This window comes from Aptenodytes patagonicus, chromosome 5, assembly GCF_965638725.1.
Source record: "Aptenodytes patagonicus chromosome 5, bAptPat1.pri.cur, whole genome shotgun sequence".
Lineage (NCBI taxonomy): Eukaryota > Metazoa > Chordata > Aves > Sphenisciformes > Spheniscidae > Aptenodytes > Aptenodytes patagonicus.
In genome coordinates this window covers 60,074,734-60,090,667 of record NC_134953.1, presented here as the reverse complement: position 1 = coordinate 60,090,667, position 15,934 = coordinate 60,074,734, and the positions used below count along the sequence as shown (strand labels likewise).

Below are 15,934 nucleotides of genomic sequence, written 5' to 3'. Positions count from 1 at the left end.
TGCTTCCTCGGGAAAGTACTCTAATCCATGCAGAAAGCTTCGTTTCTTACAACACATACATAATTATAGTTAGTGGTAAGATTCGTTCGCTTAACTACAGACCAAACTGAGACACAGGCACATAAAATTCATGTGATTCCTACAGTTTGCCCTGCCTGCTTTCTAGCACTGCCCAGCCACGTAGGTACCCAAAAATCTGGTGTCTCTGTTTTGACCTGGACTTGCAGCATCGTTGTCTGTGTGTGCTCAGAAGTGTTCTGGGAGACAGGCACCTTTTCCCCATATAATGCTCCCTTGGTCTGGGACAAATGGCTGGCAATGCTCTGGTGGTAGCCTTGCAGCTAGAGGGCAGAGCTATGGATCTCAGGACTGTTTTGGGGATTTTTTTTGTCTAACGACTACCGTCTTAAAATGCACATCTTGGAAAACATGGTCTAGGATTTTCAAACAACTCATTTCTTACTGAATACCTTACCCGGTGTCATTCTGTGCTGATGATTATTGCAGTCCTCAATGTGTAGTGGTTCACCTTACTTCTGTGAAGCGCCTTTGATCCTATCAAAATAATGGCTGGATCTTGTAGACTGAAATAGTACAGCAAAGATAAACTCAAAGCAAAGTTAATATTAGCTCAGTTAAAGAAATAGCTTGTTGTGAATGATCTGCAGTAGTTAAGGACTATTCAGTACTATGCAAGAAGCCTCTTTACCAAAATTCAGACCTTTTTCCTTGTCAGATCCAGGCAACACTGGGTATGTGGGGATTTTTCTGCTCCAGTTCTTTTGAAATCTCCCCTCTTGCACGCTGATCCACCTTTTATCATATGATAGAACTTCATCAAAATATCCATGGTACTTAATGTTTGAGCCTCCTTCATGTCTTGTGTCTTTTTACTCCCTCACCCTCTACTCCCAGCATTTGCAAATAACAGTCTGGGGGCTGATTTTCAGTGGCAAAGGGCACCTGCATTGAAAGCTGCTGCTTGTCCTTCTGAAGAACAGCTGCATAGAAGAAAAGAAACACTAGAGAGACTGGCTCAGAAGCTATAAACTTGCAGAAAACGTGTGAGCAGTCCAAGCCTAAAGCCAGACAGCTTGTGAGACTTTCTCACCACTGTTTATGGTCCTGCAGGCTTTTAACTTTCTCTTGGTCAGTGATTTTCCTGAATAGGAAGCTGACTTTACCACCTTTCTCCCAAAAGCTCAATCAAGACGGTGCTACGTGGTCATTGCCTGGGGCCTCTGCCATACCAGTTCTTGACATTTAAGATACAAAGATTAAGCTGTCGCTCTTACTGAACTTAATTCTTAACATTAACATTTCTATTTTTGCTCTCTGCTGATGGGTGAGTGTGATATTCTTCCCCTACCGGGTCTCTGAAGTTGTTATAAATCAAGCAGGAAAGATATCCACAGCTTGGGGGGAAGTTGAGATCCGATTCCCTGAGAGTTCAGGGCTATTCCCCTCCCTCAGATAGAAGGCAATGCAATGAGATCACGCTGTGCACATTTTACAAGTTGTATTTTCCATAAGTGGATTCTGAGATTGGGTGCTAATTTCTGTAAGGTTGTCTTGCCCCCACTTTTCAGTAGTCATTCGCTTTGCACCAACATTGTTCTTCAAGGTGTCAACCAAGAGGCTCCATGAACTTTTCTACTTGTCTGCCTTTTCTTCCACAGCCAAAATCTCATTTTGTTAGTCAGTGTGAGAGTTGTCACTCATGTGCCTTCCCTTTGCTCAAGAAGACTGTGCAATCACAGTGGTATTCTGCTGGTAAAGCGAGAGTGAGGGGCGTACCTGTCCCACAGCTCAAATCTGAACCTTACAAAATACTGTCTAATATACTGCGTGGCAGGTTTGGTAAGCATTACCCCTTGTTAACAGATTTGGTGCACATCGTATATGAACCAGGTATGCTGATGCCATGTTTGGGAACTATTCTAGCTTGCAGATGATTTTTTTTTTTTAAGCCATGCAGTATAGATAGTATCAGTGCATTCAGCTTCATTTCATTGGACTGCAGGCCCTTCGATAGCCTTCAATATAAGCATTATTCAGCCTAGGACGGCAACCTCAGCAGTAGCAGACAAATTCCCTTCTACTTTGTCTTGCAGTGTTTTCATGGTCAGATAGTCTAAGTTTACACCTGCGAGCGTGGACTTAGTTTAGCATAGAAAAACGCTGTTTATATGCCCTGGCTTGTAGTCTGCATCTTTCCGTCCCATACAAGATACGTTCAACTTTGCATTAATTCCCGATTTGTATAATGGTCCTAGACTATTCTTTGTCAAAATATACAAAGATTAAAGCTCCAGTTTCTTGAATGGATTTGTAAACTTTATGAACTATGTGCTTTCAGCAGCTGGATATCTTTCTTTAAACACTGTGTTCTTGATATGAGAGTGTTTTTATTTCCCCCTTCTGCACACACAGTTTTTGCGACTCTGCCAGCTATATCATGAAGTGCCATCATCTGTATGAAACTGGTAGTGAAAGGAGATGGGGAGGGATGGGAGTGAAAATCTGTCCAGAGCCACCACGAATTCACAACCTAGTTGAACATTGACGCTGCTTTCGCTTCCTCCCTCTCTATTGATTGATTTTGAACTATTTAGGCCTTGACTTCTAGAGATATCAAACACAAAACTGAGCGGGAGCTGCAGGCGTCCAGTAACCAAAACCTATCCTTTAAATAAATGCTGTGTATTGTTTTAGTCACGATAGATCCTAGGTTTTTTTCTGAGGCACTGAGAGGGGTGTTACAGCTTAAATCCGTAGCATGTCAGTGATGCTTGCTTAGATCATTGGAGTGTGACATTACATCTCATTACCACGTAAACTTCTTTAAAATATTCATATAATTAAAAATGTTCAATAACATCAGTAGTCTGGTTTTAGTCATTTGTCGTGGATGATCAAAACTAAGTCTAAGATAGGAGAAGAGTCTTACCCAGATCCCATTAGATCCAATGGAAAAAGATTACTTCTGGGTTAAATGTACTTTGAGCTGATCCCAGAAGTATCAGAGGAAAGATGTCTGTTTATCGTAGTTTATAAGCTAAGGAAGGTAAGACTCTCATATTTATTTTTATGGACTATTTAAAAATCTTTACAGTACTTCATGGACACATTGCTTCATTCTGTTTTTAATCAATTTGATAAGCCGATTCAAATACACTACTTTAAAAAAAACTAGTTAAGAAAAACAGTGCTTTGGCAGGTCAGTGAGATGGGGTAGGCACAGACCAAACAGGAATGTACCTTTTCATGCCATATGTATTTTCAGTTCTCGGTCTGGCTTCTAACACATGCAGGAACCGCAGTGTAATACTGAATTGTTGTCTTTTCAAATAGATGATGCAGATTATTCAAACTGATAACATTCGGTGGTTCCTGAATCTGAGCTTTAGGTATGTGCGGTTTTACATGTAATAATGCAGCACTGGGAAGAGCTGGTAACTCCAGTTTGTTGACCATTTTTAAAGCAACTGCAGATGGAAAACAAACTTAAAGAAATGTGATTGAAAGCTCCTTGCTCAGAGGTTGGGAAATATCAGATTAAATACAGTCTGAAAGTTTGACCATCTTGTGTATATGCCCAGTCTGCTGTTACATGGTCACATTGCCATTTTTCTGCCCAACCTCATGTTCATCCACTGCCCTAGTGTGTCCTAGTTGAATGATGCTGTCTTAACAAGCTGGTAGATATTTTGTGTTATCTTGTTGGCCACTTCTAAGTGCCTTCCTTTGTAAAATGTTTAAAAAACTAGAAGTGAAGTGTGCTATGGAAGTTCTAAACCACAGACTCAGCTTTTTCTAAAAGTTACCCGTGATCAGCCTCAGGTGAAAAAATATACATCACTGTCACCCTCCTGGCTTTTACCGAGGCAAAAGTCTCTTGTGTTGACTTACGAGTTACATGATCATTTTTAAAACAAAGGTAACTCAACACCCCCCCCCCCCCCCAAACCAACCAAACAAAAACCCACAACAACCAAAACCCCACAACTAAGAGAAGATCTAAGACACATAGCAGAGGTTTTCGGCAGTGCTGCTGAGGTGGACGTGCGCATGTAACTCTGTTCCACTGGTAATAGCTGTTTCAGTTATTTCAAGAAAACCCTGCAGTTGCCAGTGGTGTGTGTGTATATATATAATTTTTTTTTTAATCAAACCATTCTCTTGATTTTCTTAATTACCTTGGTACACAGCTCATAGTATTTTGCCTTCATTTATGTAGATTGAAATCTTTTTTCCCCCCATCTGGGATGCTTGTATCAGCTGTAATCCATTTGTGATTAAAATCCTTCAGGCTTTTTCCAGTGACTGGTGTATATGTATCAAAGAGGAAGCTTGTGACAGTGGTGCTGCGCTCCAGCAGCAGTGTAGCGGCTGCAGATACAAGTCCACATCATTAAATAAGGTGTAGTGGGAATGAAAGAGAATAATGCTCTCAATGTTGTCTTGATCAGAGTGTTAGCTTAAGGGCATTTGAGTTTTCTTTTTGTTCAACGTGCACCATGTGTGCTGGGAGAGAATCGCAAGGCAACACGGGGAGAGTTAACTTGGTGATGAGAGATGTAGTATCTAACAGTGTTTTCAAAACACAAAGGTACTTTGTTCTACCCCAGCAGCTATTTCCTGCTCTTGCTCCAGGAAGGCGGTGCACAGCGGGGCTCCCACGCTGCTAACCTCGCCGCCTTTTGTTGCAAACGCTGCGGAAAGTCTCCTCTTTGACTTGTACGTCAAACTGGTGAAGGAACTTCACAACCGTAGCGGTTTTGGAGGGTGTATGTGTCTGAGAATGGGTTATCTGATACCTACGTATCTAATTGAAAATCACCAGAGCCATTTTAAAGTTTGTAGCGAAGCCGTTTCTGGGTGTTTGCTAGTGACACTGGAGAGAGGAGCATATTTTGCACAGTAAAGCAACCCATCCTGCTAGCTGTCAGGACCGTGGCTGAAGTGCTGCAGCAGGATGTTCACCTATTTGTTTCAGGGGAAAAAAAAAAAAAAGAAATGGACCAGAACAATGCAAAGGGAAAGCACCAGCAAGAGAACAGTATGTTCTTTGTAATGCTTTTTCTTTGGGGACATCTATTGCTGGCAATAAGATTAAATCACTGAAACCTTCCCTGAAGCTACATCTGCCACTGCCTACATTTTCCGACCTCAGTAATAAACTAACGTTTGCCATTGTTCGTTTCTTCTGGATTTCATTTCTTACAGATTTAACCAGCACTATTTACCACAAGGCATTCAGTTCTTGCTTAAAGCTGAGATCTATGCCAAGTCCCTAAAAATATTCATAGCTCCAAAGAATCTGGTTTTAAATAATATCATAAAAAGTAGACGATATTAATACAACGGTTCACACTGAGTTCACATACTGCTGATGCCAATGTATAAAAGCGATGGAAGCCTAAGAAGCTCTAGACAAGACTACCCTGAAGTGGTGAACCAAAATCATTTTTACCTTTTTAGTAGCTATCTGTGTTTTGATTATAGCAGTAATTTTCTTATCCCAAAATATTAAAAAAATATATAAATCTGTGTTACAGTCTTGTTTATCCTGACATGGGGTGCTGTGCCTTTTTACTGTGGAGCGGTGGGCTGTGTGGGGTGGGTCATGGCTGCCAGTTTGCGGGGTATTTGGGAGGGAGGATTCAAGCCATCCCATTGTTCCCGCAGGACGCCATAGTGATCCATGAAGTTTATGAAGAAGGGGCAGCAGCCCGAGATGGCAGGCTTTGGGCTGGCGATCAAATTCTGGAGGTAAATGAGTCTCTCCATGTATGTACTTGCTTGTATCTTTGTCACGTATACTTGTATTCAATGCAGCATATGTTTCTTGTAGGGGAAAGAGAGATCATTGAGTAGGATCTGTACTTGAAGCTTCTTTTCTGTCACTAAGAACATCTTGACAAATTCATATTTCCTTATGTATTCATATAAACTGAAGGTACAAATTGAGAATATATTAGATTTAATTGAGCAAGGCAGTTCTCGAATTACATAGTTCAGCTGTCATGTCCAATAGCTCAGTATTATTCATCTGTTTAATCTTTCATTTGGAGGCCTGCACTACCGCCGCCACTCCAGTATCTCCGCGCTGCCTGCAAACGAAGTGCTGAGCTGGGCAAACGCGGGGCGAAGACAGCAAGGGTGGCTGCAGCATTGCTGCAAGCATTCCTGCTGAAAAACTCACAGTGCCTGCCTGCGGCATTGCTGGGGGAGCTACCGGCTCCTTCAGGCCATGGTTCATAAAACTGGTGAACATACAGAATTATTTCTGTGAATAAATGTAGTGTTTTTCCTGCAGACAAGCGTGGAAATCAAGGAGGGAAAGGGTTAAGAAAGAAGTGTTGGTCTGCAAATGAAACTTGCGTCAGGCAGGGGTTCAGCGCAGCTGCTTGCAGTGTCTCGCTGTCAGATCAGGACAAATTCCCAGCATGGCCATTAAGGCTTTGGTGTGTAGGGTTAGAAAAATAGCAAGGGGTACTTGGGGAGTTGTCTTTACAGCTCTTGCACTGAAAATATTTTTTTTAGCGTTAAGGTTGAATGTTGTTTTCATTTTATAAATAACTGTGTATTAACAGAGCACAATAAATAGGGGATAAAAGTGGGGAAGGTTAATTAATTCTTCTCTGGCCAAACAGGAAAGTGCTAATGTTTGTGTGCCATAATATTGTTATTATTTCAGCTTTTAAAAGCCGTACTAATGAATCAAAAAGATGACTCTGAATTAGTTTCAGATTGGTATGATAAAGCACACATAGATGCCTGCATCGAGAAAAGAATACTGATGCAGTATATAAATAAACGTGTGCAGAATTAGTACAAAAGAATATAATTACTATAGATTAGGCATAATTATCTTAATGTAAAATTAAGTATGATTATAACTTTGCATATTTAGAAATACTGAGAAATATTTTCATTGCCTTAAAACTTATTATGTTATGTAAGTGGATTAACATTGTATTGTTACTCAGTTACAGTTCATGCTACTTCCTAAAGAGACTTCAAAAATATTTAAGCATTGATATTTTTGGTATTGACAAATAAAAGATGATTTTGTTAACAGAATATTGACAAACACCTTAAAGGGCATCTGTGGATCAGGCTTGGCAAAATTAGGAGATTAAGTTTCAAGTTGCAATATTCTTCTTTCAGTACTTCAGCATTCAGTCAGAACTTCTTGTTCTATCTGAAATTACGAAAATGCTAAAACATATTCAGGTTATCGTAAGAGAAATGTAGTTGAGTGCTCCAGGAGCGGTCTTGTGTGCCATCTATTGGAACAAAGCAAAATAACCATTTAATATGTCCTGTCTGGGCTTCACCATTGCCATTTGCTAATGTTTCCAATTCCTTCTGTCTTTGGCTTGGCGGCATTGCGAAGCCCGGGGAGAAGGATTCTGAGCAATAAGAGATATAGGAAGCTCAAAGGAGCACGTCCCACTTTGTCTAGTTGTAAGAAAGAAGCATTGTTTGAGGTTCCAGCCTTTAAAAAGAACGGAAGAACACCCACAAAACTTACAAGCCAAAATGTTTTGATTATTGTGATTTACTCCAGGCAGTGGCACAAAGCACAGAACTCGCACTCAGTAGGAGATCCAGGAGCACAGCCCTCTGGAAATGGGAACACTAAATTAGAGTGCCAAGGGGTGTCGATTTGACAAATTTGTCCTGTCACACAAGGGTAGGGTGTGATGAAAAGATCATTTATACATGTCATTTGAAAAGAAAACACTGATTATTTCAGGTGAACGGGATCGATCTGCGGAATGCCAGCCATGAAGAAGCTATCACTGCGCTGAGACAGACGCCCCAGAAGGTGCATTTGGTTGTTTACAGAGATGAAGCGCATTACAAAGATGAAGAAAACTTAGAGATTTTCTATGTAGATATACAAAAGAAAACGGGCCGAGGACTAGGGCTCAGCATAGCTGGAAAACGGTAAGAGCATCTCTTTGATCGGACTGCATTTCAAATAAGATATTTTGCTTTTTGCCGTACGAACAGCTGTATCCATTAAACAGAATATGAAATAAAGGAAGAGGTCTGTAAGCAACAAAATTTTGGATCTAAATAATTTCAAGGATGCCATGGGGCTGTGGTCCTGGCTCCTCTGTTAGAATGACAACACACCTGTGTAGCAAAGGCTGCTGCTGCCCAGGAGGGCTCCCAGCCCAGAGGAGGTGTCCTGCTCAGAGTGAGTGTGGCCAGGTGGGCACACACAGAACGGGGAGCTCACTGTTCTGCTGGCTTCAGCGTAGCTGTGTCTCAGTTCTTGGAAGCCCTAGCCATGGCTTTTCTGATTTCAAAATGGGGAGAAAAACCTTCTTATTTCCAAATACTGGGATATGCCTTTGAAAATGGATTTGTGAGTTAGATCTAGCTCCTGCTTGGGTTCAAAGAGACCAAAGTCAGTGGAAGCTAAGAGGCTGAGTTAGACCCAAATCCTGAACAGTATCAAAGTGACTGTACAACACTGTAGACAGCAGTTCTGTGAGTACAGTACAGAATCTGTGATACAGTGGTAGGTAACAGCTGCTTAATAAAATGTGACTTTTTACTGATGTATTTCTAAACCATTGTTATTAGATCATTCGAACCAGAGCACTGATAGATTTAATCTTTCATTGCTAGGAGATTTACAGCATGACACTGGCAAGCACTCGTTCAGTGTTGGTGCATAAGAGTCATATGGTTGCTCTTCCGTATTGCCAAAAAAATTTATTTTCTCAATTACAAATCAACATGTCATTATCCTGACTGCGTATGGTCAGTAAAGTTTCTGCAGCAGTTTTTTTAAGAGTGGTGATGTTTAACCCAGGTGTTGTGAGCAGATTGTGGGTTGGGTAATTAATTTAGCTTATGTAAATTACCCTACAGATGGTAATCACAGTCTCCAGCCCTCCTGCGTTTCCTTCAATGCAAAACTTTCTATACTACTGCTAAGTGCTTCGCTTGTGGGGATTTCCATGTTAGAGGTAGCCTGATTTCTGAAGTCAGTTAAATGATACCCGGGTATAATTCAGGTTGTGAAGTGTTGTGTCCTTCAGGGTGAAGGATACCAAACGCCAAATCTTGGCATTGCAGCCAGCACCAGCTCACACCATAGTGAGCCCCAGGAGCTGGGGCCAGCACAGAGGGGTCCTGTGGCCTCTGGGAGGGGACTCCCCTGCAAGGAGGCTGGAGCTGATAAATAAATACATTCCCCTCATCTGCGTGGCCTGCTGCTCTCACAAGCCTCGCTGCCCGCTGCAGGCGGACAGCCACAAAGCTGGATTTTCTGCTGCATAACTCATGTGCAAACTATAAAAGTCTTTTCTGCAGAATTCTCCCTGCTCTTCTGCTGGGGGCCTCCAGGCTTTTAGAAAAGAAACTGAGCTGAACCTTTAGGGGGAATACAGAAAAAAAATCTGAGGCTGCTTAATTCATATCAGGCACATCAGGAGATAGTTTAACTCCATCTTAGACCGATCCTTGGCTTTTTATTCATAGAAGTGGTATTTTCCATGAATCTTTATGGATCATGCAGTCAGAACTAACAATTCAAGGGGAAAGACAGCATTAAATATAGCAAAACATGCCTTGGTTTTAAAACTCGTAGATTTTTTACGCTCAAACGGTTGAATGGGGTGTAAAACTAGTTCTTCCTCTGCTCACAGGTTTCTTTTAATGTCTCTTAAATGCAAGTAATCTAAATTGGTCTCCCAAAGAATATTGGTTTGTGTAATTAGCCATATGCTTCTTGCATTGTTAGAAATGGAAGTGGAGTGTTTATCTCTGACATTGTTAAAGGAGGAGCTGCAGACCTAGATGGAAGATTAATTCAAGGAGATCAGATTTTGTCTGTAAATGGAGAGGATATGAGAAATGCCTCACAAGAGACTGTTGCCACTATACTTAAGGTGAGTACATAATACATTTTAAGATATTGAATTGCAGTTACTGACACTATGCAAAGTAATTATCCTGAAGCACTGTTTACACATATGCAGGACAGCTTGAACTGATTACCGAGACAGGAATTTAATCTGAAATAACTTTGGGAGATTCATTTAAAATCAATTCTCCATGTATATTTAGAAGTGGGATGCTATGAAGTGGGAAAACAAAGACACATGTAGTATTTAGACATTTATTTGAAAATGCAACTGTGTATTTCATACGTTAGAAAAATATTTTGAAACCTGAGAGTCATACAAGTCAGAACTGAAATAAAATGCCTTTGGCTTTGCTGTAGTAACCTGCAGCTATAAAATGGCAGCTTAAATCTGTTTCTGCACAGTTTTCCATCTTACAGGAGTGATTTTATACTCTGAGTCTGGGAGAAGTTGCCTTTTTCCATTAAAAAGCATGTGGCTGCTTGAGTCAGAGGAGAGGGCAGGGGATGGCCTGGCTGCGAGTGCCTGATGTTAGCTCCTCCGTACAGCTCCCAGCCCCAACAGCCTGTACCAAGGACGAAAGGATGGGTGGGAGTGATGCTGCAGACCCATTTCTTTTCAGAACTACATCTGGAGACAAGGGCTTTTTCCATGCCATCGCCACTAGTATTTCTGCACATGATTTCTTTCGTTCTTGAAGGGAAAGGCTAATTATTTCCTTGCTTTTTCCATTCAGGTGGAATTTGGGTGGCCAAAAGTTTACCTATTTAAGAATTGGAAATCGGTGATAGGAGGGTATATTATTAAGTTGAATCCATATGTGTTAAATTCACTCCTTTTCTGCAGCATTTTTCCTGTGAAGTGTTTTTTCATAAGTATTGTTTGTGGCAAACATCTGTTAAAGAGTTGGGGTTTTTTTGTTTATTTTTACTGAGTAATCGGCCATCTACAGTTTGCCAGTAGGAAGATTCATACTGACGTCAGCAACCAGGATAAATCTTCAGGATAAACCTAAATCCAGGGACGGGTACTTTTTGTATTGTCTAAAAACAAATGTTAATGTTTTGAGTGTTCCTTGTGGTTTTCTTCATGGAGTTGTGGTGCTGAATATAAACATAATTCTCTCCACGAGAGCGTGAAATATTATATGTCTACTTAAATGCTGTACATTGTGGGTTTTTTCCAAGTGTGCCCAAGGCCTAGTGCATCTTGAGCTTGGGAGATTGCGAGCTGGATCATGGCTATCATCACGGAAAACATCCGAAAACAGTCAGGTTAGTGACAAATTCATATGTATAAAATGGAGCTGTGAAGGGCAAGGCATGGGGACAGTGCACAGGCGTTGCACGTGAGGCTCAGTCCTTCCATAGATGCTTACTGCTGAGGACGTGGAACAAAATATTTTATCGCAATAATTTTCTGTGCTGAACTGCAAAGTAAGTGTCACGCTGAAATGATTAAATAGAAGAGCTAGTTAATGTATTTTTTTGTTTAAGGAGTGTCTTCCTAAGACACACCAAAAATAGGTAATATCTTTCTCAAATGATGATGCCCAGAAATTTTTTTAGACCTGCAAAAAATGCTGAATGTATTTTCTGCAGCTGTTTTGTCAATCAAAATGAGTTAATGGAACTGAACTGTATCTTTGCCTATCTTATGGCACAACCACATGAGAGCTGCTTTCCTCTCAAAGAAAACACAGAGCAATTTCCTGCTTCACTTGCTTTTTACCTGAAGCAAGGACAACAATTCGTTTTTCAATCAGTGCAGGGCTTTTCCCCTCTCCCCGCACCCCCCAATCAGCTCAGACACTGATACCATTAGTATTAAAGTCCAAGTACTGCAAGGGAGAAGAACAAGGCAAGATGACTTAGGAAAATCCATTAAAAAAAGTTTTCTTCTGAAAAGTGACTGCTTTGCCATGATATTTAAGTTGCCAATGTACCCGAGACAGACAAGCTGTGGTTCACAGCAGTCCTATTGCTCTGGAGTATTTTGCCCCGTCTCTGCCCAGGGGCAGCTGTCAGGGACCCGGGGGACATTGCCCACACATCTCCCTCTCACACTGATGTGCAAGCAGGCAGGAGAGGCTGCACACCTGTGGGATCCAGCCCAGCCACCATAAATGCTAAAAGAAGGGCTTGGTTTTGGAAACGGAGAGGAGGAGCCGTAGGAGGCTTAGGGGGGATGTAAGTTAAAGCAGGAATGCTTTTAAGGAGGTCAGTAAGAGGGGAGGCTTGTCCTTGATGTTGTGCATGAACAACCCAAAAAGGGTGCCAAAATCATAGTCATGTGGTGTGATTTCTTAACTTTCTAAAGGCCAGCAGTGATCCAGCCTGCTGTCTGGGTGGGTGAGGTGTCAGGAAGGGCTAAAGCCATGCGGGAACAGCTGGGCTAAGTCCAGCTTTAAAAATAATGACTAAATATCATTGGAGAAACATCTGCACTGCATGCAGCAGGCAAGGGGAAATTAAATAATAGCGGAAAATTATACTGATTGCATTAAGTAAAGACATTGAGTATTACTTTTTTTTGGTTATTGTATCAACAGCTAGCCTAAGCAAGAGCAATGTAATTGAAAAGTGAAGGTTAAAAATTATCCATCCAGTTTTACTATGTAAAACTCATAGCTGAAAGGGAAGCAAAATGCCATAGTATCTAACATGAGTCTAGGTAAAAAATAAGATCAAACAACGTCGTCCCCCTTTCTTTGTAGCATAAGAGGCTTTTGCCGGAACCTGGTAATTTCTGTATTTCTTTTAATACAAGAAATCTTAATTGCTGTTTGTAATGCAGAGTCATTTGAGAGCCTTCATCTCACTGCTCCTAAGTGACTTGGTGATTTTGAAAACTGAATAAATGTTTCTCAGCAAAACCGTTCCAAGAGTTATAAAAATCTTGGCAGATAATACGGCAAATCAGCTTGAATGATTTGCACAACTGCGAGCAATGTTTTAGAAGCTGCTGGCCAAGAGCATCCAGAACTTTTGTCCTCACTTGGCTTTTTTCTTGGTCCATTGCATACCTTTAACGGTAGAAATACAAGCCTTGTGGTGCAGGACAGTGATTTCTTTCATGCGCATTGCAAATTATGTTAACTGACCCATGAATTGGCAACTAGAGGTGGAAATTGCGCTCTGCCTGTTGTTCATCACTGACAGCTGCACACTGGTCAGTTAGGATAAATGCTGCCAGAGCTTTTGATTCACCGCCTAATGCATTTAGAGGGAGAAAGCTCTGCTGTGGACAGAGAAGTATAGACCAGATCTTTGTTTTGTATAAGGCATCTTAGTTGAGAAGGTCTGGCCCTTGGTGAAACCTGTTGTCAGACTCACTTTCTAAATTGATAATGATGTTTCCTCGAGGGGCAGAGTCTGAAGATAAAGCCAGATATGGAGAAAGGGAAAAGGGGGGCTGGAAATGGACGGCCAAGAATTGGTAACGTGCATGAACAGCTATCTTTGGAGGCTCTCCCTTTTGTCACCTGGCATGTTATTCGTGGAAATAAGAGTAGGTTCTTCGTCAAATGAAAGGAGCAGGGTCAATTACAGGACCTTGTAATCAGACAATATATTCAGCTAAAATAACAAAGCCTGTAGATTACTACCATGTAACAAGATGGGTGTTAAGTGTTATTTCCACCTTGTGGGAGAGGAGCTGTTACGTGTCCTGCTGGGTGCCTCATGCACGCTCATCATAGGGCGAGGTGCCTGCAGGGTGCATCATGGGGAAGATGCCCACAAGCTTTAGCAGCAGCCATCATCTCCCCTTCTCAGGTTCAGAGACACACTGGGAATAAGCAGAGGAGGGGGTTAATCCTGCTTCCTTATGACCTCTAGAGCAGACCTGAACAATGCACATATTAGGTATGCATGTAACGGAGTGAAGTGCAGTTGTGTAGTACTGTGAGCAGCGCTATGGGTGTGCCTACAACTCAGGGACAGATTTTGGTAGGTTACCCCTTTGGAAATGAAGTTGGAGCGGTTTGCACTTGCGTGGCCAATGTGGTATTTCCAGTCCGGTTGGCACAGAGCACAGCTGCGCCTGTATGTTGCAGGAACTGGTTTAAAGTTAACATTTGGGTTTGACTTACAGGTTTTGATTTATTTTTTAACTTCAGGTGAGCCAACAGAGTGTCCATAGCCACTTCCACCCTGCGCTTGCTCCGGTCCTCTCTACCTTACAGAATTTTGTCAGCACAAAAAGATCTTCAGCAGATGTGTCTCAGAGAAATTCAGGTATAATGTGGGCAGCTGTCAGAATAGCTGTGTGTTATTTGCTTTGTACTTGTGCTGGTTTAAAAGCAAAACTGAATACTTGAATCTGGTTTTCCTACTCAGCCTCCCAGAAGATGTACCACTGATATTTTAAGAACTGAACACTTTCCAGCAGATGACATTATTTTTATGTCTACTAGTAGAGTAATGGCTCCTGTATTTTAAGTGCAGAATTCCTGTGCCCTGCTATTCCCCAACGCCCTTGTCGGAGGCTTAGCACAGGCAAGGTTCTTGCATTAGAAACTGTTTTCTCAGGGAATAAAGCTGCCACCACTTCATTTATATCTTTGTTGCTCTTTAGTGTATAAAGGGGTGTTTTGTAATGAGAAAGTCACAATGCTCAGTTTGCAATTTGCAGATTTAGCAAGTGCTAAATCTACAACCTGCAGTAGCTTGTGGAGAGCCTGTGCATTTGTGTGCTCTGACCTATGTCAGAAGTTGGTAACCTTTGCTCATGTCTGACTGTGGGCAGAAATAGAAGACATTTCTTCTGCCAGTTTGCATGCACTGGAGGAGGTGTGTGGCTTTTTGGGCAGCCTTCCTTGTGCCATTTTGAAGGGCCCTGCAGCACTGAGAATGCATGTCTGCATATGCTGATTTGGTGTCCCCGGGGCTCGGCTTCCCACTGCCACAGACCTCGCTGTACCTCAGCGGTCCTGCCTTGGGTACTCATAGCAGATATCTGCACAAGCACACGTGCGTGGCAGTGAGAAATACTGATGTGTGTTATTAAGAATCATTAACTCTTGAAAGAGACTAATTCTGCCTGCCTTCTAAAAGGTTCTTAAAATAGTTTAATTAAAGCCGGTAGAATTAGAGGTTGGTATAGCAGAGCCCAGGACCTGACTACATCATCAGCTCTTAGGCTGTTTAGTCCCTGTTCAAATGATTCCTTTGAAGTGTCCCTTTTTTCTTTTTTTTTCTTTTCTTTTTTCTTTTTTTTCCTTTTCTTTCTTTTCTTGTTTTCTGTTTTCTTGTTTTCTGTTTTCTTGTTTTCTGTTTTCTTGTTTTCTGTTTTCTTGTTTTCTTTTTTTTCTTTTCTTTTTTTTTTTTACTGTTTTGAGTACTTTTAAGTGTCCTATGGCTAGATATATGCCGGCCAGACTTCCTGACTGTCTATTATTTACTAATACAGCACAAATTAAAAGAGGAAATCAATGGAACCTCAACAGTCTCAGACTAGCCGTGTGCCCTACCCTTTGTGGTAGGGACACTGTGATTTATGAATAATAAGCCAATCTTTAATTGAGTGAAATGTACAATAGGGCTTTTCTTCAGGCCGGCAGAGTGCTGCTATTCAATAGATTGCGGTGAGCAGTGGCTGCGCTACAATGGGCGTCACGGTGGCATCCGTCAGCCAGAGTGATTGCATCCGTATTCATCTCTGGGTGAAACAAATCCTGTCCTCCTCACGTGAGCAGCACTGCCTGGTTTGGCACAGGAAGACTCCACTTCTGCTTGGTGATAACTCTGACTAGGCAGCAAGGGACCATTGTCACCTGACAGTGTTATCTCTTAATTATATTATCTCTTAATTACAGAAGCTAATTGTTTGTTCCTTTATTAGTAGGAGCAGATATGGGCCCAAGGACTGTGGAGATAACAAGGGTCAGTGAGTTATTTGCTATCAATTCAAAAAGCTGACACCTTTAACTGAAGTTGTTAATTTCTGTAGCGTTTCTCAGAAGTAAAACTGCATTATTTATGTTTGCAATAGGTTGTTGGATGTATGCCTGTGCAATGGGACATGCGTGTGTG

The 15,934-nt window shown here is 41.5% G+C and overlaps 1 protein-coding gene across 7 annotated transcripts in view; it reads left to right on the top strand.

Moving 5' to 3' along the window:
* The window catches only part of PATJ (PATJ crumbs cell polarity complex component), a 162,947-nt gene that overhangs the window by 135,601 nt on the left and 11,412 nt on the right, over positions 1-15,934 (top strand). For 5 of the 7 annotated variants that reach the window (XM_076340045.1, XM_076340041.1, XM_076340043.1 and 2 more), the window contains exons 36-41: positions 5,692-5,775; positions 7,769-7,962; positions 9,776-9,923; positions 11,087-11,173; positions 14,020-14,137; positions 15,744-15,784. In XM_076340045.1, coding sequence (XP_076196160.1) covers positions 5,692-5,775; positions 7,769-7,962; positions 9,776-9,923; positions 11,087-11,173; positions 14,020-14,137; positions 15,744-15,784 — 672 coding nt within the window. The remainder of the gene's footprint in view (positions 1-5,691; positions 5,776-7,768; positions 7,963-9,775; positions 9,924-11,086; positions 11,174-14,019; positions 14,138-15,743; positions 15,785-15,934) is intronic. The other 2 variants (XM_076340044.1, XM_076340047.1) reach the window with 1 other exon arrangement.